A 22,677-nucleotide genomic window follows, 5' to 3' on the forward strand; every position below is an offset into this window, starting at 1 on the left:
CTGGAGCAGATTCATGTGAGAAAAGCAAGTACAAAGTTTATTTAGAAATTAGTTAAATTATGGAAATCTGCAGGTTATCCATTAAACACCTTTTCAGGATGGTATCAACCTAAATATAACACAAACAAAAATCCTCCACATATCAATCTCCCAGCTAATCTTAAACAAGAAGGATCAATATGTCTTACTAGTAATCACCCCAAAGGGATGAAGATAGGCTATAGTATTTGTACAAATTATTTTGATGTTAACATAGCCTATAAATATACCCGAGATTTTTCACAAAGAGCTCTTCGACCCTCAACAATAACAGGCCTACACAATATCACAAGTAATAAAACATTCTCAGAGCATTGGTTCTTCGAGGATATTTACCAATATTCGTCTCATAATGGAACTTATTTTATCTGCAATGATAAAGGATACCCCTGGCTTCCGAAATTCTGGTCAGGATCTTGTTATTTAGGATATGTAGTGCCTGCTATCCGTCATCTCCCTTTTCTATCAGGACTACCTGCTCGAAGAAATAGACGTGCCCTCCGTACACGAGATGCAATCTACGCTAAAATTATGCCTTTTTATTGGGAGACAAAGGTTGCCAACGAATTAAATAAAAAAACAATTATCATACAAAACGTAGCTGATTATACTGCCACTGCCCTGAATAAAATTTCTGACGAAATGAGAGCAATTCAAACCGTGGCATTACAAAATTGAATGGCACTTGACTATATGTTCGCCGAAAAAAGTGGCACCTGGTGCCAATTGTTGCACTTTTATTCCAGATAATTCAAAAGAAGTTAAAGGTCTGGCAGCACACATTCAAGAAGAAGTCCGAAAGCTTGATACACCCTCAGATATCTCTCTCTGGGAGAAACTTTGCGGGTGGTTGGGATCCACAGGAATGTCCATAGTACATGGAATCTTTTTCTTTTGTGTAGCAGGATTCACCATCTACATAACATTCCTGTTGATCAAATGCATTAGCCAACTATTCACTAAACGCAGGGCCCCACCAATCAGAATGATTCACATTAATCCCACTGCACCACCAGTCAATGAAATGGAACTAAAATATTATTGTTGAACCGTTACTAACCTATCAATTATTTGACTGTATTACGAAAAGATTAATACTGAATCAGTAGAATCAACTTCAATTAATTCATTAATTGTTACTGTATAATAATAATTCTTTAAGAATTTGAAGAATTTGTGCTGTAATGCTTGAAACACAAAGCTTGCCCGCTCTATTGTTGAAGGTTGTTTTCAAACAAGGAAACCATCAAAGACAATGTGAATGAGTTCCCCTTTGCACTTTTACCTATCCTATCGCATTTCTTCTTCCTTTTATTTTATTATGATACATCTCACATCTCACTTAATCTTTCAATCGATCAAAAGGGAGGACTGAAGGAATCCTGCTATTTCTGATAGGTAAAAAGATCATTGATTGAGCCATTTTGTTATAAATACTAAAGCCCAGTTCAAAACTCATTTTTAAAATGGATCCGATCATAAGACTGCAAATATGATCAAACACAACCTCAGCAATAATAAAAGCATGGATTTCGAAACATTTGCAGTCAAACTAGAAGCAAACAGTGCGCCTATTCAAAAAAGGGAATAGGGATAACCCTGGGAATTACAGGCCAGTTAGTCTTACTTCGGTGGTAGGCAAAGTAATAAAAAGGGTACTGAGGGTTAGGATTTCTGAACATCTGGAAAAACACTGCTTGATTAGGGATAGTCAGCACGGATTTGTGAGGGGTAGATCTTGCCTTACAAGTCTTACTGAATTCTTTGAGGAGGTGACCAAGCATGTGGATGAAGGTAAAGCAGTGGATGTAGTGTACATGGATTTTAGTAAGGCATTTGATAAGGTTCCCCATGGTAGGCTTATGCAGAAAGTAAGGAGGCATGGGATAGTGGGAAATTTGGCCAGTTGGATAACGAACTGGCTAACCAATAGAAGTCAGAGAGTGGTGGTGGATGGCAAATATTCAGCCTGGAGCCCAGTTACCAGTGGCATACCGCAGGGATCAGTTCTGGGTCCTCTGCTGTTTGTGATTTTCATTAATGACTTGGATGAGGGAGTTGAAGGGTGGGTCAGTAAATTTGCAGATGATAAGAAGACTGGTGGAGTTGTGGATAGTGAGGAATGTTTAAGGATTACTTGGTGTTGTATTCACTCTGGGGTTCTCTAAACCCTTGCCCATAACAATACCTATTCTCTACACTGTCCACCATTCGGCCAATCTCTGGGCCGTCTGCAAATTTCCCAATCGTGCCCCCCCACATTCATTTCCAAATTGTTAATATATAACACAAACAATAAAGGTCCCAGCACCAAGCCCTGTGGAACACCACCTAAAACAACTTTCCACTTGCAAGGGCAGCCATCGGCCATTACCCTTTGTTTCCTATTACTAAGCCAACTTTTTATCTAGTTTGCCACATTGCACTGTATCCCGTGGTCTTTTACTTTTTTGACCCTCTGCCATTTGTCAAACAACCCGCTAAAATCCATGTACACAACATCCACTCACTACCTTAATATTTTAAAAAACAATTTAGAGTACCCAATTATTTTTTTCCAATTAAGGGGCAATTTAGCATGTTCATTCCACCGACCCTGCACATCTTTGGGTTGTGGGGGCGAAACCCATGCAAACACAGGGAGAATATGCAAACTGTACACGGACAGTGACCCAGGGCCGGGACGGAACCTGGGACCTCGGCACCATGAGGCAGCAGTGCTAACCACTGCACCACCGTGCTGCAACTACACTACCTTAATCAACCCTTCTCGTCACTCCTCAAATGGGCAGCATGGTAGCATGGTGGTTAGCATCAATGCTTCACAGCTCCAGGGTCCCAGGTTCGATTCCCGGCTGGGGCACTGTCTGTGTGGAGTCTGCACGTCCTCCCCGTGTGTGCGTGGGTTTCCTCCGGGTGCTCCGGTTTCCTCCCACAGTCCAAAGATGTGCGGGTTAGGTGGATTGGCCAGGCTAAATTGCCCTTAGTGTCCTAAAAAATAATGTTAATGGGGGTTGTTGGGTTACTGGTATAGGGTGGATGCGTGGGCTTGGGTAGGGTGATCATTGCTCGGCACAACATTGAGGGCCGAAGGGCCTGTTCTGTGCTGTACTGTTCTAATTCTAATTCTTTCAAATTTGTGAGGCAAGACCTTCCTTTAACAAATCCATGCCGACTATCCGTGACTAGTTCATGCCTTTTGATGTGACAGTTAATCTCATCTCACAGGATTGATTCTACTAATTAGCCCACCACGGACACAAGACTAATTGGTCAATTGTTGGGCATTTCCTTCAATCCCTTTTTAAACAATGGAACCACTTTGCATTTCTCCAGTCCACCTGTATCTCCCCTGAATTTGATGAGCTTAATCCCCTTTGTGGATAATCTGTGATTCTCAAACTTTAAATCTTACCCTACTTCCTCAACTGCACATTGCTTTCTTGGTGAGATTATCAGGGTCGGCTTTATCAAATGCATTAATAGTATCCAATTTGATCTCTCCACAATCCTTTCTGTTCAATTGACTACTGCCAAGCTGTCAGTCACTTTCCCATGAAAGTAAATTTGTAAATGTTCTTTCAGCTGAACATCAGGAAGGCCAAAGCCATAGTAAGCAGCCCGCATTATGGATTCTACTGCTCTGACACCAAATCCAGCTACTTAGGCGATCCAGTCTGTGAAACACTGGCATCCTTTTCAATCAAAAACAGAGTTCCAAATCCAACATCCTGGCTAAGACTACTTGCTAACAACTTTGCAAGTATCTCCAAGAAACTCTACTCCAGACTCATCACCACAAACCCTTCTCCCAACCTTTACAAGAATTTTGATAGTCTCTTAATTTCAAAATCATCCAGAATGCAATTTATGCCTAGGATCCTCCATTTTATGATCAGGGCAAAAGCTGGATTACAGGAATTTGAATGAAGAATTTTGATAACTTGTCAAAAATTCAACAGCCTGCATCTTAGCCTGCGCTGAAGTCCACTTCATCAAGTACTCTACTCTCGCCAATATACTGAGCTCTTGGTCGCCCAACACACAAAGTACTCAAATCAAAATCCTTCCACTGCCGAACTCCACTCTCTCAGCAGCCTCCACCAACATTGCATCTCTTCTTACTCCTTTTCATTCTGACTAACTCCCATTAGTGTTAGATTCTCTGGACCCTCAACACAAAACTCCTTGGAAATCATATTTTCCATTTATCTCTCTCGCTACCTTGATATAGAAAAAACCCAACTCAAAACTTGGCTTTTCAATCAGGTTTTTGATTAGGCCTCCTAAATGCTCCCTCATGGCTTGGCATCCATTCCCCTAAATATTTCCACACTGAAGCAGTTGGAATGCTATTTTTAAAGAAAGTTTAATGAGCGACATAAATGCACGTTACTGTTCCGGGCATGAACAAATAGCTCAACATTTCTTTACTATGGAATTATTTGGCCATTTTATTGGAAAATGCCCAGGAAGTCTGCTAAACCGGTGATTCTAAAAAAAGACTTGCACTTTTCACAACCACTGAACATCCCAAAGTCTTCACAGCTAATTTGCACACAGCAAGCCTCCACAAGCAGCAACAACCAGTTCTTGTATTCTTGATTGAGGTAGGACACTGGAGATAATACCACTGCTCTTGGAAATAGGGGCTAGGATTCTCCAATCCCGCTATCAACAGCCCCCAGCTGGCTCGGCGGCAATCCCGCGGGCGCCCGAGAATCGGCACCGGAGAATCGGTAAGCCTGAGCCGGGCGTGATTCTCGTGTCCCCCCCCCCGGGGATTCTCTGACCCGGCGCGGGGTCGGAGAATCCCGGCCAGGATCTTTTACTTACAGCTGCCTGAGGGAGACAAGACCTCCGTTTAACGTCTCATTAGAAAGATGGCACCTCTGAGTGCAACATTCCTCAGTCAGCTTTGATGTTTGTGCTCAAGTCTTGGAGTGAGACCTGAACCCACGAGCTTCTGACTGAGCGTCGTTGACAACTGGTCCAGTAATGGATGTTCTATGGCAGAGTAAAGGGCATTTTATCATGTTAGATCATGTTAAATTGACTATATGTGTTCCATTCTGATGCAGGCTGTTTAAAATGGAAATTATTCTATCCCACAGCACCAACATGACAAATTTGATAATTTCAAGTAAACAGAGAGCATTTAGTGCAACGTTTTTAAAATCAAAGCTTCATGCATTCAACAAAACAGTCAAATGTACTTGAGATTAATTATGGAATGGCTTGCTCACCGCACAAAACAAAAATACATACCTTGTGTGTTGTGATGAATCAGGACCAAAGGCATGTTTGGCATATGAATGAAGCAGACCTACAAAACTAGTTAAAATAATAAACAGACTAGAACTCTTATTCAGGACTTCCGGTGCGGCGGCATGAAGTAGCGGCTGCATCTCGGGTAGCTCCCGCGCAGGCTCCGGCACTTGGGCTTATCTGTCCGATCGCAATCATTTTTTTAAAAACTGACTTTTCCGGTAGTAAAACTGGCCATAAAGAATGAAATGTCGAAATTGAAATTGAAAAGGGGCAGAGGGGTGAAATTTCAAACATTTGCACCTCGGGCAATGAGGCAAGGATAGTGAAGGAGGCGGCCATGCCCATCACACTCGACATGATGGCAGGACGGGTGGTAGCCAGAAAATGAAAGACATTTGGTGGAGAATTGGAGGCAAAGGTTGAGGAATAGAAGGGCCACCAGTGGTGTTGGTGAATGTTTACACCTTGGATTGGGATGATACAATGTTCATGATACAGTTGCTGGCAAGGGTACTTGGTCAAGACACCCAGCAGCTGATTATGGGAGGAGATGGGGTAGTACGGCAGCACAGTGGTTAGCACTGCTGCCTTACAGCGCCAGGGACCCAGGTTCGATTCCGGCCTCGGGTGACTGTGTGGAGTTTACACTTCATCCCCGTATCTACGTGGGTTTCGTCCAGATGGTCCAGTCCAAAGATGCGCAGTTTAGGAGAATTGGCCATGCTAATATAGCCCAAAAGTTAGGCAGGATTACAGGGATTGGAGTGGGGGATTGTGCCGAGGTAGAGTGCTCTGTTGGAGCAAGCAAAAACAATTATGGGAGAAGACATGAATTGCGTGCTAAGCCCAAGGGTAGATCATTTCAGACCAAGATCACTAGGCCCGAGGGGTATGGCAAAAGTATGTTTTTGTAGAAGAAACGGGGGGGTGGGGGGGATGAGAACGTGGGTCTGCTAGCAGACATTGGGTTTTGTTCAAGGATCTTAGGGGCTATTCAGCATTATATTTTGAACAATGACAATGGGAAGGTCTCTCCCTCGACATTATGAGAAGCATTGAAGGTTGTGACTAGCGGAGAAATTATATATTTTATGAGTTTTAATTATATTTGCGTTTGATAAGGTTCCCCGTGGTAGGCTTATTCAGAAAGTTAGGGGGCATTGGAAACAGGGAAATTTGACTGTCTGGATACAGAATTGGCTGGGCGAAAGAAGACAGCGAGTGGTAGTGGATGGAAAGTATTCCGCCTGAAGGTCGGTGACCAGGGGTGTCCCGCAGCGATCTGTTCTGGACCTCTGCTCTTTGTGGTTTTAAAAATGACTTGGATGAGGAAGTGGATGGGCGGGTTAGTACGTCTGCCGATGACACAAAAGTTGGGAGAGTTGTAGATAATGTCGAGGGCTGTTGCAGGTTACAACAGGACATTGACAGGATGCAGATCTGGCTGAGAAGTGGCAGATGGAGTTTAACCTAGATAAATGTGAAGTGATTCATTTTGGAAGGTCAATTTGAATGCTGAATACAGGGTTAAAGGCAGGATTCTTGGAAGTGTGGAGGAACAGAGGGATCTTGGGGTCATAAGAACATAAGAACTAGGAGCAGGAGTAGGCCATCTGGCCCCTCGAGCCTGCTCCGCCATTCAATTAGATCATGGCTGATCTTTTGTGGACTCAGCTCCACTTTCCGGCCCGAACACCATAACCCTTAATCCCTTTATTCTTCAAAAAACTATCTATCTTTACCTTAAAAACATGTAATGAAGGTGCCTCAACTGCTTCACTGGGCAAGGAATTCCATAGATTCACAACCCTTTGGGTGAAGAAGTTCCTCCTAAACTCAGTCCTAAATCTACTTCCCCTTATTTTGAGGCTATGCCCCCTAGTTACGCTGTCACCCGCCAGTGGAAACAACCTGCCCGCATCTATCCTATCTATTCCCTTCATAATTTTAAATGTTTCTGCAAGATCCCCCCTCATCCTTCTAAATTCCAACGAGTACAGTCCCAGTCTACTCAACCTCTCCTCATAATCCAACCCCTTCAGCTCTGGGATTAACCTAGTGAATCTCCTCTGCACACCCTCCAGTGCCAGTACGTCCTTTCTCAAGTAAGGAGACCAAAACTGAACACAATACTCCAGGTGTGGCCGCACTAACACCTTATACAATTGCAACATAACCTCCCTAGTCTTAAACTCCATCCCTCTAGCAATGAAGGACAAAATTCCATTTGCCTTCTTAATCACCTGTTGCACTTGTAAACCAACCTTCTGTGACTCATGCACTAGCACACCCAAGTCTCTCTGAACAGCGGCATGCTTTAATATTTTATCATTTAAATAATAATCCCGTTTGCTGTTATTCCTACCAAAATGGATAACCTCACATTTGTCAACATTGTATTCCATCTGCCAGACCCGAGCCCATTCACTTAACCTATCCAAATCCCTCTGCAGACTTCCAGTATCCTCTGCACTTTTCGCTTTACCACTCATCTTAGTGTCATCTGCAAACTTGGACACATTGCCCTTGGTCCCCAACTCCAAATCATCAATGTAAATTGTGAAGGTCCACGCACATAGATCTCTCAAAGTTGCTACCCAGGTGGATCGGGTTGTTAAGAGGAGAGAGAGAACAGTACAGCACACAACAGGCCCTTCGGCCCTCAATGTAGTGCCGAGCAAAGATCACCCTACTCAAGCCCACGTATCTACCCTATACCCGTAACCCAACAATCCTCCCCCCCCCCACCTTTTTTTTTAGGACACCAAGGGCAATTTAGCATGGCCAATCCACCTAACCCGCACATCTTTGGACTGTGGGAGGAAACCTGAGCACCCGGAGGAAACCCACGCAGGCACAGGGAGAACGTGCAGACAGTGACCCAGCCGGGAATCGAACCTGGGACCCTGGAGCTGTGAAGCAACTGTGCTAACCAGTGTGCTACCGTGCTACCCTTAAGAAGGCGTATGGTGTGTTGGCTTTCATTAACAGGGGGATTGAGTTTAAGAGCCATGAGGTTTTGCTGCAGCTTTATAAAACCCTGGTTCAACCACACTTGGAATATTGTGTCCAGTTCAAGTCGCCTCATTATAGGAAGAACGTGGATGCTTTGGAGAGGACGCAGAGGAAATTTACCAGGATGCTGCCTGGACTGGAGGGCATGTCTTATGAAGAAAGTTTGAGGGAGCTCGGGCTTTTCAAACTGGAACAAAGAAAGAAGAGAGGTGACTTGACAGATATGTACAAGGTGATGAGAGGCATGGATAAAGTGGACAGCCAGAGATTTTTCCCCAGGGTGGAAATGGCTGTCACGAGGGGACATCATTTTAAGGTGATTGGAGGAAGGTATAGGGGAGATGTCAGAGGTAGGTTCTTTACACAGAGTGGTGGGTGTGTGGAATGCGCTGCCAGCAGAGGTGGTGGAGTCAGAGTCATTAGGGACATTTAAGCGACTCTTGGACAGACACATGGACAGCAGTAAATTGAAGGGGTGTAGGTTAGGTTGATCTTAGATTAGGATAAATGGTCGGCACAATATCGTGGGCCAAAGGGCTTGTACTGTACTATGTGTATAGATATATATATATGGGCAGCACAGTAGCACAGTGGTTATCTCTGTTGCTTCACAGCACCAGGGTCCCAGGTTTGATTCCCGGCTTGGGTCACTGTGTGGAGTCTGCACGTTCTCCCCGTGTCTGCGTGGGTTTCCTCCAGGTGCTCCGGTTTCCTCCCAGAAGTTCTGAAAGATGCGCTGTTAGGTAATTTGGGCATTCTGATTCTCCCTCAGGTGCCGGAATGTGGCGACTAGGGGCTTTTCACAGTAACTTCATTGCAATGTTAATGTAAACCTACTTATGACAATCAAAATTATTATAGATTATTATAGATTAAGGCCATGTCCAGCTGGAGGCAAGGGGGGGGAGCCGGAAAATCTAGTAGACGATATTATAGAGGTAAACCGTAAATATGCATACGCCCCATTCCAAGAACTATTAGCGGAGAGAAGGAAACTGTAAATGCAGTTTGATCTGATCACTACAGATAGAGTGGTATGACAGCTGAGGTAAGCTAAAGGGGCTATTTACGAATATGGGAGAAGGTAAGTCGGCTCCTGGCATATCAATTGAGAAACAGGAGGCTGAACGGGAGATTATCCAGATCAGCATACGAAATGGGGGACTGATCTCGGATCAGGAGAAGGTAAATGAGGTATTTAAAACCTTTTACCAAAATTTATACACGTCGAACCCTCCACGAGATGGGAAAGATATGGTGGAATTCCTTGGTGAGTTGGAGTTTCCCAGGATGGAGGAGGAGTTTTTAAAAAATATATTTTTATTCTCCTTTTTCACAATTTTTCTCCCGTATTTACACCCAACAACAATCAATAACCAACAACAAATATCTCCAACCCCATAACAGTAACAACTATCCCATCCTCCCACCATGCCCAGACATCAGCCCGCATGTTAACATAAACAAATGACAAAGAAAAAAAAAGGAATCAGGGATTACCCATAGCCATCTTCAACATACATCCGCACCCGCACCCCACCCACCCACCCCCCAAACTAATGTTCGATGTTATCCAGTTCTTGAACGTGCATAATAAATAGTGCCCATGACTTGTAGAACCCCTCCGTCCTTCCCCTCAGTTCGACCTTAACCTTCTCAAGGTCCCCTCGCCACGCCAGGGCACAGGGTGGAGAGGTTGCTCTCCATCCCAGCAGGATCCGCCTTCGGGCGATCAACGAGGCGAAGGCTATGATATCTGCCTCCGCACCCGTTTCCAACCCTGGTTGTTCCGACACCCCGAATATGGCCTCCCGGGGACCCGGGTCCAGTTTCACATGCATCACCTTGAAAATTACCCATAAAACCCCCTTCCAGTAATCCTCTGGCTTTGGACAGGACCAAAACATATGAACGTGATTAGCGCCCCCCCCCGCAACGTTCACACACATCTTCTACCCCTTCAAAGAATCGGCTCATCCTTTCCCTCGTGAGGTGTGCCCTGTACAACACCTTCAGCTGTATCAGCCCCAACCTCGCACACGGAGGTGGAGGCATTCACTCTCCGCAGCACCTCACACCCCCTCCTCTATAACCTCTCTCAATTCTTCCTCCCACTTCGCTTTGATCCCCTCCAGTGGTGCCTTATCCTTTTCCAACATAGCTCCGTATACCGCTGACATTGTCCCCTTCTCCAGTCCACTTGCCGCCAGCACCTCCTCCTGCAATGTGGAGGCCGGTTCCTCCGAGAAGCTCTGTATCACCTTCCTGGTAAAGTCCCGAACCTGCATATACCTAAACACTTCTCCCTGCTCCAGCCCATACTTCGCTTCCAGCTCCCTCAATCCTGCAAATCGACCCCGAAGAAACAAATCTTTTAGAGTCTTAAACCCCTTCTCTTCCCATTTCCAAAAGCTTCCGTCCCATCTACCTGGCTCAAATCTGTGGTTCTCCCGGATTGGCATTTCCCTCGACCCTGCCACCAACCCGAAGTGTTGGCGAAACTGCCTCCAGATTTTCAACGAAGCTATTATTACCGGAGTATTTCCCCGGAGCTATCGGGAGTGGGGCCGTTGCTAGTGCTTTCAGCCCCGACCCCCTGCACAAACTGACCCACTGGGAATCAACCCCTCTGACCCAGCTCCGCACCTTCTCCACATTCGCCGCCCAGTAGTAGTACATCAGGTTCAGGAGACCCAAACCCCTGCCTGCTTTCCCCTCTGTAGCAGCACCTTCCTCACTCTGGCCACCTTCCCTCCCCATATAAACGAGGTAGTCCTCCCCTCAATCTCCCTGAAAAAAGACTTTGGCAGGAAAATCAGTAGGCATTGAAAAATAAACTGAAATCGGGTCAACACATTCATTTTAAATGCCTGCACCCGACCCGCCAGTGACAGAGGGAGACCATCCCACCTCGCCAGGTCGGCTTTCACTCTCCCCACCAAACTAGTGATGTTGTACCTGTGAAGCCTTCCCCACTCTCGGGCAACCTGCACCCTCAAATACCTAAAGTGAGTCCCTGCCCTACGGAATGGCAGCCCCACCACCCCTGCCCCTGCCCCCGCCCCCGGCTGAGACACCACAAAATACTCACTCTTGTCCAAGTTCAGCTTGTACCCAGAGAAAGACCCAATATTCCTCCTATCGACGCACTCGGCTCCGACACAGCAAGTCGTCGGCATAGAAGGACACCCTATGCTCTATCCCCCCCCCCCTCACTATTCCTTTCCATGCTCCCGAACTTCGTAATGCGATGGCCAACGGCTCAATCGCAAGCGCAAACAGCAGGGGGGACATAGGACATCCCTGCCTCGTCCCACGGTGGAGAGAGAAGTATCTCGAACTGATATTGTTCGTGCGGACACTCGCCTTCGGCTCCTTGTATAACTTTCCCCAGTTCACAAATCTTGGTCCAATCCCAAACCATTCCAGCACTGCCATCACGTACCCCCATTCTATCCGATCAAACGCCTTCTCGGCGTCCAGTGCCACCACCACCTCTGTTTCCTTCCCTTCTAAATTGCCCCTTAATAGAAAAAATAATTGGGTAATCTAAATTAAAAAAAAAAAAAGAAGTGAAATGGGGCTATACGACCCACACTCCGTCGGATCCTTATCCTTTTTAAGCAACAGTGAAATCGATGCCTGCCCCAAGGTTTGCGGCAGCACTCCCTGCCCTATCGCCTCTTCAAACATCCCTACCATCAGGGGTGCCAACTTATCCTCAAATCTTTTATAATATTCCACCGGAAACCCATCCGGCCTTGCCACCTTCCCCAACTGCATCCTCCCAATCGCGTCTTTTATCTCCTGCTCCAGTATTGCTCCTTCTCCCCTCGCCTTGGGTGCTCCAACCCATCTAGAAATTCCAGCATCTCACAGTCTCCTCCGGGTGACTCTGACCTGTACAACCTCTCGTAGAATTCCTCAAAAACCTTGTTAATCAGCTCCGGAGCCACCACCAACTTCCCGGCCCTATCCCTTACCTGAAGAATTTCCCTTGCTGCTGCCTCCCTCCGGAGCTGACCTGCTAACATACACCCCATCTTGTCTCCATGTTCATAAACTGCACCGCTCGCTCGCCTCATTTGGCACACCGCCTTCCTGGTGGATAGTCGGTCGAAGCTCGCCTGTAGTTCCTTCCTCTTTCCCAGCATCGCTAGGTCCCCATCCTCCGCATAACTCCTATCTGCCTCCAACATCTCATCTATTAGCCTCTGCCGCTCCAACCTCTCCTCTTTGTCCACCCTGGCCTTAAACAAAATTACCTCACCCCTCACTACCGCCTTTAGAGCCTCCCAGACGACTGCCATTGACACGTCACCCGTACAGTCATATGTACAGTTGAAACCTACATATTCCTTAATTACCGTTTCAATTTTCTCACAGAACACTTGGTTCCCCAAAAGCCCCACATCCAGTTTCCACCCTGGCCTCTGCGCTACCCCCTTCTCCAGCACCATATCCACCCAATGTGGCACGTGATCTGACACAGGAATTGCAGAGTATTCCGACCCCTTGACTCCAGCCAGCAAAGCTTTCCCCACCACAGAAAAGTCAATCCGCGAGTATACCCTATGGACTGCTGAGAAAAACGAGTACTCCAGTTCCCCTGGGTGCAGGAACCTCCAAGGGTCCACCCCTCCCATTTCCACCATTAGCCCAGCTAGCGCCTTTGCCCCCCTGCCCCCCCCCCCCCCCCCCCCCCCCCCCCCCGGATGGGACCAGCGAGCGCGGCCGTGATCTGTCCAACCTTGGCTCCTGCACAAGGTTCCAGTCACCCCCCACAATCAGCTTGTGTGTGTCCAAGTCAAGAATGGCTCCAAACACCTTCCTCGCAAATCCCGCATCGTCCCAGTTGGGACCGTATACACTTACCAGCGCCACTAATCTCCCGTCCAGCGCCCCGGCCACAGTCACATATAGAACATAGAACAGTACAGCACAGAACAGGCCCTTCGGCCCTCGATGTTGTGCCGAGCCATGATCACCCAACCCAAACCCACGTATCCACCCTATACCCGTAACCCAACAACCCCCCCCTTAACCTTACTTTTTAGGACACTACGGGCAATTTAGCATGGCCAATCCACCTAACCCGCACATCTGTGGACTGTGGGAGGAAACCGGAGCACCCGGAGGAAACCCACGCCCACACGGGGAGGACGTGCAGACTCCACGCAGACAGTGACCCAGCCGGGAATCGAACCTGGGACCCTGGAGCTGTGAAGCATTTATGCTAACCACCATGCTACCGTGCTGCCCCTTTTTAAAAACATTTATAACATCCTTCACCGGACCTCCTAGCCCTCTCACGTTCCACGTGACTATCCTTACTGGGGGTCTCTCACCTTTCTTATCCACCATCAACATACCGCCGGGCCCTGCCCCATAAGCCTGACCCGCCCCTGCCCATTGTTAACATCAAACCCCTTCCCCCCCTCCCGAAAACCCCCCCTACCTTTCCCCCTGAAACAACATCCCCCAGCATCCAACCCTTCCCCCCCCGCCCCCTCTCACTCGCCTCGTAGGCCCATTGACGCCTGCTTTCCAGGCTCCAATGTCCGCAGCCCTCCTCTCACCTCCATTCACTAGCTGACTTTAACTAGCTAGTGCGGGTGGCTCCCCCCGCCAAGACATATCATCCCCTTCCACCCAGTCCCAGAGAAAAAAAACCCAAACCCAACAATCGAACCCATACAATTCACTAACATAACATTTAACCGTTGCAACACAGAGCGCCCATCAACCCACCATTAATTTAAACTCTATAACAATACAAAGAGAAGTAGATTACAATACAAATGCGTAAAAATTAAGTTATAACATTTATACATTTTCCAGCTGTTCAAACACAGTCCACAGTCTCTCTTCCAGCTCCACTCTTCTTCGCCCAGTTTAACACCTTCTCCTTCATGCAAAACTTATGGAAGCAGATAATTACTGCCCTTGTCGACTCGTTCACTTTGGGCTTCGGCCTTAATGACCGATGGGCTCAGTCTAGCTCGCACTGGGAGGGGCTCTCACCGTCCCCCATCAGCTCCGCCAACTTCTTAGTATTGTGTTGGCCTTGGGCCCTCTGTCCCTTCGGGCAAGCCCACAATTCTCAAATTATGCCGCCTTGAGCGGTTTTCCAAGTCTTCCAGCTTTGCTCGGAGACCTCTATTAATCTCCACAGCCCTCCGCAACGCATCTCCCATCGAGGTGACCTGGTCGCTGTGTCGTGACATGGCTTCCTCCACTTCTTTCATCTTCTCGCCCTGCTCTCTCACCTCGGCCAATGCCTTTGCCACCGCCACCTTCATCGGGGCAATTATCGGGGCCATTGCTTCCTCCACCAGTAACTTCAATGCGGCCGCTGTCTCCTTTTTCCAGGCCTCCATGTGCCTCGCAAACTGTTTTTCCAGCTCCACCGCCATCACCTCAGTCATCTTCTCCACCGGAACTAGTGCGGCCCCGCTTTGCAGTTCGGTATCCGCCATCCTATCACCACTTTTATTCGTCTTCTCCTTCAGCAGCGACCTCCTTTCTTCGACAGTGCTTTTCGCATCCTTTAGCAGCTTATTGTTTTTCACTTTCATTCTCTTCTCCTCTCTCTCCCTCCACCCTTCTGTCCTTCATCAATCTGAATTATTCTTTTTTTTTTTAAAGACAAAGGGGAGGGGAAAAAAACTTCACCAAACTTCTTTAAATATTCCAGCTCTCTTCCTTTCCCCTCTGTACTCATCCAGAACTCCCCAGGGACCAGGTTCCAGCCTTTTTTCTTCCTCCTAGGTGGGAGCCATCCGTTGTGGGACACCGCACTTACATGGTGTCCTGGACTCGGGCCTGCCTCCTCGGCCTCCTCGCAGCTCCGCCCCCACTGCTCTGGCCCTGACGCCGCGCTGGGCCCAGGACCTCAGCCCCCGCCGCCCCAACACCCGCGCGTTATTCTTTACTGGTTTTTAAACCGGCCCCGCTGGCTGCTCGCGACTGCCCCAAAGGCCGACGGCAGTCGGGGGTGCGTTGAAACTATTTCCCCTAAATCGACGTGACTCGCGGCCACCGGCGGGAGCTCTTCGCGCTGCGGCTGCCCTGCACGCCCATGCCACCGGAAGTCCGGATGGAGGAGGAGTTACGAGATGGCTTTGAAACTCCGTTAGAGTTGGATGAGATAAAACAGGCGATGAAACTGATGCAGTTGGGGAAGGCACCAGGACCTGACGGGTTCCTGGTGGAATTTTAATGAAAAATCCATACACTTATTCGCCCTCTATTGTTAGGGATGTTTAGGGACTCCTAGGAGGAAGGCGCTTCGATTTCCCTGCTTTTGAAAAAAGACCAGGACCCTTTAGACTTTGGGTTGTATCGTCCAATGTCCCTATTAAATGTGGACGTGAGGGCAGCATGGTGACACAGTGGATAGCACTGCTGCCTCACGGCACCAAGGTCCCAGGTTCGATCCCGGCTCTGGGTCACTGTCCTTGTGGAGTTCGCACATTCTCCGTGTGTTTGCGTGGATTTCGCCTCCACAACCCAAAAGATGTGTAGGGTAGGTGGATTGCCCACGTTAAAGTGCCCCTTAATTGGAAAAAATTAATCGGGTACTATAAAATTTTTTTTAATGTGGACGTGAAACTGTTAGCTAAGGTGCTGGCATTAAAACTGGAACCTAAAACAAACTTTCAATACTATTATTGGGTAGCTAAATCTGAAAAGGTGCTCTGTTGATGGTGTGAAGGCAAAGTGGATGGTGGAGCTGTGTCCACTCTTGGAGGAGATTTGGATTGATGCGTTGAGGAGGGTGACTCGACCTCGTCCTGTGTGAGGCTGAGTCTCATCCAGCTGAAAGTGGTGTTCCAAGCACATCTTATGAAGGCTAGAATGATTCCGTTTTTTGAAGAGGTGGATGATAGATGCGATCAGTCTGGGAGGCATGGCACATCATGTGCACATGTTCTGGTCGTTCTCAAAGCTGCCGGACCTCAGGAGGTCCTTTTCTGAGACAATGTCGGCAATCCTGAACATTGGGTTGGAGCCTTGCCCAGTGGTGGCAGTTGTTGGGCTTTTGGTTGTTCCGGCACTCCGGACAGGGCCTGGCCTTTGCCTCACTGGTGGCAAGGAGGCGAATCCTCATGGGCTGGAGGTCGATTACATCGCCAAGTGCCTCGGCTTGGCTGAGTGACTTGATGGCATTTTTACATCTCGAGAAGGTTACGTTTACCGTGAGAGGTCAGTGGAAGGGTTTTATTGCAGATGGCGGCCGTTTACATTGTACTTTAAAGAGCTAGTCACTATTAGTGGTGTGGGAGGGGAGTTAGGAACTAAGTTTAACTTTTGTCAGGAAAGGGGGTGGGGGAGGGGATTCTTACTGTTTAATATTTATTCTGTGTTTTTGTAGGTTTTTCTAAAATTGTTAAAAAAGTTTTAACAAAAATATTTCCAAAACAAAAAGAACTCCTATTCAGTCAAACACTCTGATTCTACCGCTTTTAGCAAGGAAATGTTCTATTTTTCAATTCAATATCCTCACTCAAACAGATCGACTGGCAAATAGCTTTGCTGGCCACAGACCTGAATCACAGTGTGGAATTACAAGCATACTTTAGCAGCTCTCAAAATATGCAGAATAAATCTGTGATCACGCCCCATCAATCTACTGTTAGCTGAGAACAAGGTTTCCCAAAGTTTGAGCTGATAAATTCCTCATGACGTCTCAAGAACATTGGGGAAATCCAACACTCGTTTTTTTTTAAATTTAGAGTACCCAATTCATTTTTTCCAATTAAGGGCAATTGGGGGCGAAACCCACGCAAACACGGGGAGAATGTGCAAAGTGACCCAGAGTCGATATCGAACCTGGGACCTCGGCGCCGTGAGGCCGCAGTGCTAACCAACTGCGCAACACTCTCTATGTTGACGCCTCTTTTTTAAAACCACAAAATAGGTGCAAATATAGAAATCAAAAGTAAACAAGTCTTTTTCAGCTTTATCTATGCCTGTGGTTCCCAACTTTTTTCCATCATGGCTACCTTTATACAGGTCGAGTATCCCTTATTCGAAATGCTTGGTGCCGAGAACGTCTCAAATTCCAGAATGTTTTGAATTTTGGAATACCAAGCTGCAAAGACCCTTGGACGCTGCTCGGAGTCGCCAGTCATTAGACCATAAAACATCCCCATTCTCCTGCCTTCTCCCCATAACCCCAGATCGTTGCGTAACATTTGCAAGCAGTTAGTGTCTGAAATCAAGAACTCAGTAGAGTGGGAGAAAATCAGTGCTGTTATCTTTTGCGCTGCCTTTAAAATACGTTGGGCAAGATACACCAGGCCCCCAGCCATGTGTTTCTCGGCAGCGCACTGTTGGCTGCCGGTGGGATTCTCTCTTTCCGCCGCTTGTCAATGGGTTGAAGCCACCCCACGCCGCCAAGAAACCTGCTGCTGGTGGAATAAAAAGAATCCCAATGGCCTGGGAATTCTGGCCATTTCATAAAGCCAGTTTATTTTTTTTGCTGTGCGCAACAAAAGAGTACAGAATAAGATAACTTATTACACTTTTACACTCTGCAATAATGAATGAATTAATGCAGTAGCAAATCTTTCAGTGAGTAAATCCAATGACATGCTCACTGCAAAGACATGGTTGTTCTGACACACTGATCATCCTGCTGCTAAGTGGAGTTCTATTTAAGGCTGTGAAAAGTCTGACTGAGGCAAGCTCATTTTTTTTAATAACACACATGATACTCCCAGTGTCACATGTGCTGGGAGCGTGAACATTCCCCAGTTCAGTTTTCCCACCTAATACCGGTATGTTCATCTCCAGTTGTATCTCAGAAAATATGGATCATTTTTACAGTCTGTATACAGTTAAATATGATTTTTTTAAATCAATTACAAATGTTCCTATCTATAATATAAATCTCATCACCACCTGGCTTTGAATAATCAGATAAAGAAGCCTTTTGAAAGTATTCAGCCAAAGGACAAAGTTTTTTTCAGATGGTACTCTGACACCTAACTTCTTGCCACAAGACAAACATGCAAGCACAATTTTTAAAAATGAGAGCTTACCTGATGTTGTGAGTACTTCAGCTACAAAAAACAGAAATGTTCCAGGTTTAATCTACTGAGGTGACTGCTCTCACCTGGAGTCGGTAAAATAGGTGGAGGAGAGGGGATGCAAGCCTAAGCAGTTAATGTTTCTCCACCCAAGCACTGGTCCCTCTTCTAAAGTACCATCTAATTGTCTTTGAAAGGAATGTGTGGGCTCTGCTTTGACAGAGCACAAGAAGGGCGTTATGTTAAATTTATATAGAACACTGGTTCAGCCTCAGCTTTTTTTCCCTTTATTCTATCATGAGATGTGGGCATTGCTGGCAAGGCCAGCATCTGTTGTCCATCCCCATTCGTCCTTGAAAGGAGTGGCATGGTAGTCTATTTCAGAGAGCAATTCAGGGTCAACCACATTACTGTGGGTCTGGAGTCACATGTAGGCCAGACCAAAGGACGGCAGAGTTCCTTCCCTAAAGGACATTAGTGAACCAGATGGATTTTTACAACAATAAATAATAGTTTCATGGTCATTATTACTGAGACTAGTTTATATTTCAGATTTATTAATTGAATTTAAACTTCTACCAACTGCTGTTGTGGAGTATTGTGTTCAGTTCTGGGTGCCACACATTAGGACAGATGTGAAGTCATCAGAGAGGAAAAGGTTCAAGAGAATGGTTCTAGGGGCGAGTAGCTTCAGTAATAGAGATCAATTAGAGAAGTTGGGACGGTTTTCATTGGAGAAAAGAAGGTCGAGGGACACACTATTACCATTAGTAGAAAGATTGAGAACAAGACAAGTGCACATATTTAAGGTAATTGGCAAAAGAAGCAATGGCAACATGAGGATAAGCAAATGGTTAAGATCTGGTATGCACTGCCTGAGAGTACAGTGGAGGTTCAGAGTATAGAGTATAGCAGGTTCAATTGAGGCATTGAAGAAGGAATTGGATTATTGTCTAAAAGGATGACTGTACAGGGCTAATTGGAGAAGGTGGGTTGGGGGAGGATGGCACTCTGTGTCTGCGCCAGCTCTCTGAATGAGCAGTGCACCATGGGCCAAATGTCCTCTGTACAGTAACAGTTCTGTGACACAGAGTTAGAAGCAGAGAATTCCCCACAGTAACTATTCTCTATGGAAACAAATAATTCCTAATATAATATACTCTACTGCTAGCTAACTTTTTAATTCTTAAAATTTATATTGCTGCAGGAAATCAAGTAATAGGAGCATAATTTACTCATCCCATTTAATTTTAAATCATTAAGAGACAAAGCATTACTTATATAAATTGTACTTACAGGAACATTAACTTTTCGAAACATTTCTGCTGCTCTCTGCGCATCCAACAAAGCAATGTCCTGGGGAGTAGAAACAATAACTGCTCCTGGAGGAAAGTACAATAAACTACCATTAGAGCACCATCATTTTGGAACCACACGAAAATCTTTTTGAAAATGCAGTCAATGAGTAACAAACTAATAGTCATGTGTTTTGCATCAGACCCATGAAGTGCATCTATTCCAATAGCTCTTATGCTTAATTACTGAACCTGAAAATTGAGGTTTATTTTCATTACTTTTAAAAAGTAATAATTTGATCATCTCTTTCACTGATTTCCTCCCACATGCATCCTCTCTCTTTAACCTCTTCCTTTTACTGTATACTCTCTTGTCCTCAACTCTTCAATATACTTTTATCTCCATTTCTACCTCATTCCCTTCTCCTCTATCTCCTTCCCCAAATCATCTTATTTCCTCGGATCTCTCTCTGCTTCCTTCCCAGTGCTCCCTTATCGTTATTCCCTCTTCCTCCATCTCCTCTCCTTCTCCTATATCCCCAAACTCTGCTCTTCACAATTTCTAAAGAGCATTTAGTTTGCACGTTAATTTAGGGGAGATGCTGCAAGTACAATTTAACACAAGGTCTGGACAGTGTAACAAGATATTTCAAAATGAACGAACCAACAAATGTCAAATGTTAAGGTCAATACACAAGGCTCGGATGCCAGAATAGTGTCGCACATGCAGCGAGGGTGGGTTACAGAAAGGGGGAATGGAATCACCATGCTTGGGAATAGTCGTCGACCTCAAGAGGACAGGCTAGGGTGATATATGGCAGTTAAATCCAATGCAAAGGTTTTGATAGGAATAATGAGGAGCGAGAATGAATGTTAAATGATACAATTTCAAGAGATAGACTTAGGGTATTTGTGCGCAAATCCTAAGAAGGTAGAAGGACAGATTAACAAAGCAATTAATAAAAGTGAAACTGGGCAGTCAGGGAGAGGGTGGGTTGGAGCTGCCGAACTTCTGCAATTACTACTGGGCGGCTAATATAGCCATGATTAGGAAATGGGTAGTGGGGGAGGGGTCGGCATGGGAGCGCCGTCATGTAAAGACACCAGTCTGGGAGCATTGGTAACGACACTTCTGCCGTTTTCGCCGGCGCGATACTCCACAAGTCCAGTGGTAGTGGCAGCTCTGAGGATCTGGGGGCAGTGGAGGAGATATAAGAGAGTGGAGGGAGCATCGATTCGGACCCCGATCTATAACAACCACAGGTTTGTACCGGTAGGCTAGATGGCGGGATCCGGAGTTGGCAGAGGGCAGGAATTAGAAGGATGGGGGATCTATTTATAGATGGGCGCTTTCCCCAGCTTGAAAGCTTTGGAGGATGAATTTAAATTGTCAGCAGGAAATAGTTTGGGGTATTTGAAGGTGCGCGACTTCCTGAGAAAACAGGTGCCGGCCTTTCTGCTGCTGCCGCCAAGGGGCTTACAGGACAGAGTAGTTTCCAGTACCTGGGTGGGAGAGGGGAAGATATTGGATATTTACCAGGAGCTTTCGGAGGCGGAGGAAACTCCGGTGGAGGAGCTTAAGGGCAAGTGAGAGGACGAGCTAGGAGGAGAGATAGACGCGGGTCTATGGGTGGATGCCCTAAGCAGGGTTAATATCTCCTCAGCGTGTGCCAGGCTTAGCCTGATACAATTTAAGGTAGTCCACCGGGCACACGTGACAGCGGCCCGGATAAGCAAGTTTTTCAGGGTAGAGGAAAGGTGTGCGTGGTGCACGGGAAGCCCAGCAAATCATGTCCACATGTTTTGGGCATGCCCGAAGCTTAGAGAGTTTTGACATGGTTTTGCTAAGGCAATGTTCAAGGTGCTAAAAACACAGGTGGTGCCGAGTCCAGAGGTAGCAATCTTTGGAGTGTCGGAAGATCTGGGAGTTCGGGGACGAAAGAGGCCGCGTTCTGGCCTTTGCCTCCTGGTAGCCCGGAGACGGATCTTATTAATGTGGAGAGACTCAAAGTCACCGAGTGTAGAGACCTGGGTTAGTGACATGGCTGGGTTTCTCAGTCTTGAGAAAATAAAGTTTGCCTTAAAAGTGACATGGAGATTTATAAATATAGGGAGAGAATACAAAAGCTAGCAAAACTTATATGAAACACTCTGTTTAGCTCCAGCTGGAGCCAGGGCACGGCAGTCGGAAAGACGTGAAGGCTTTAGACAGGGTACATAAGTGATCATTAGAATGGTTACAGGTATAAGGGATTAAAGTTATAAATTAGACTGGAGTAGTTTGCCTGGCAGCAGTGAAGGCCAAAAGGAGAACTGATAAAAATATTTTTAAAATCACAGTGAGGAGGCAGCATGGTGGTGCAGTGGGTTGGCCCTGCTGCCTCACGGCGCTGAGGTCCCAGGTTTGATCCCGACTCTGGGTCACTGTCCGTGTGGAGTTTGCACATTCTCCCCGTGTTTGCGTGGATTTCGCCCCCACAACCCAAAGATGTGCAGAGTAGGTGGATTAGCCACGCTAAATTGCCCCTTAATTGGAAAAAATAATTGGGTACTCTAAAAAAAATTTTTTTTTTTTTTTTTTTAAATCACAGTGCAGGAGGCCATTTGGTCCATCACATCTGCACTGGTTCTCTGAAAGAGCATTCCACCTAGGTGGTGCACTCCCATACCATATTCTTGCAACCTTGCACATTCTTTCCAGATAGGACTCCAATTCCCTTTTGAATACCTTGATCAAACCTGCCTCTCAGGGTTCCAGACTCCAACCACTCTCTGGGTGGAAAAAAAACTTTTCCTCATATTACTTTTACTCTTCTTGTCAATTATTTTGTATCTGTGCCCTCTTTCTTGATGCACTCTTTGAAAGGGAACAGTTCCTCACTGCCTATATCCCTTAGAATCTTGAATACCTCTATCAAGTGTCCTCTCAGCCTTCTTGTCTCCAAAGAAAACGGACCCAACCCCTCCAATCTATCCTCAAAGCTGCAATTGTTTATCCCTAGAATAATTCTTGTGAATCT

At 46.3% G+C, this 22,677-nt stretch overlaps 1 protein-coding gene across 9 annotated transcripts in view; it reads right to left on the minus strand.

The window, feature by feature from the left end:
• nubpl (nucleotide binding protein-like) overlaps window positions 1–22,677 on the minus strand; it is a 217,827-nt gene that overhangs the window by 61,110 nt on the left and 134,040 nt on the right. For 6 of the 9 annotated variants that reach the window (XR_005458419.1, XM_038781314.1, XM_038781300.1 and 3 more), the window contains 2 exons: window positions 19,659–19,744; window positions 18,375–18,395 (listed from right to left, as the gene is read on the minus strand). Coding sequence is in view for 7 of the 9 variants with exons in the window: in XM_038781314.1 (XP_038637242.1) it covers window positions 18,375–18,395; window positions 19,659–19,744 (107 nt within the window). In the remaining 2 variants the exon portion in view is untranslated. The remainder of the gene's footprint in view (window positions 1–18,374; window positions 18,396–19,658; window positions 19,745–22,677) is intronic. The other 3 variants (XR_005458420.1, XM_038781323.1, XM_038781309.1) reach the window with 1 other exon arrangement.

Source organism: Scyliorhinus canicula, chromosome 2, assembly GCF_902713615.1.
Source record: "Scyliorhinus canicula chromosome 2, sScyCan1.1, whole genome shotgun sequence".
In the NCBI taxonomy this organism is placed as follows: Eukaryota; Metazoa; Chordata; class Chondrichthyes; order Carcharhiniformes; family Scyliorhinidae; genus Scyliorhinus; species Scyliorhinus canicula.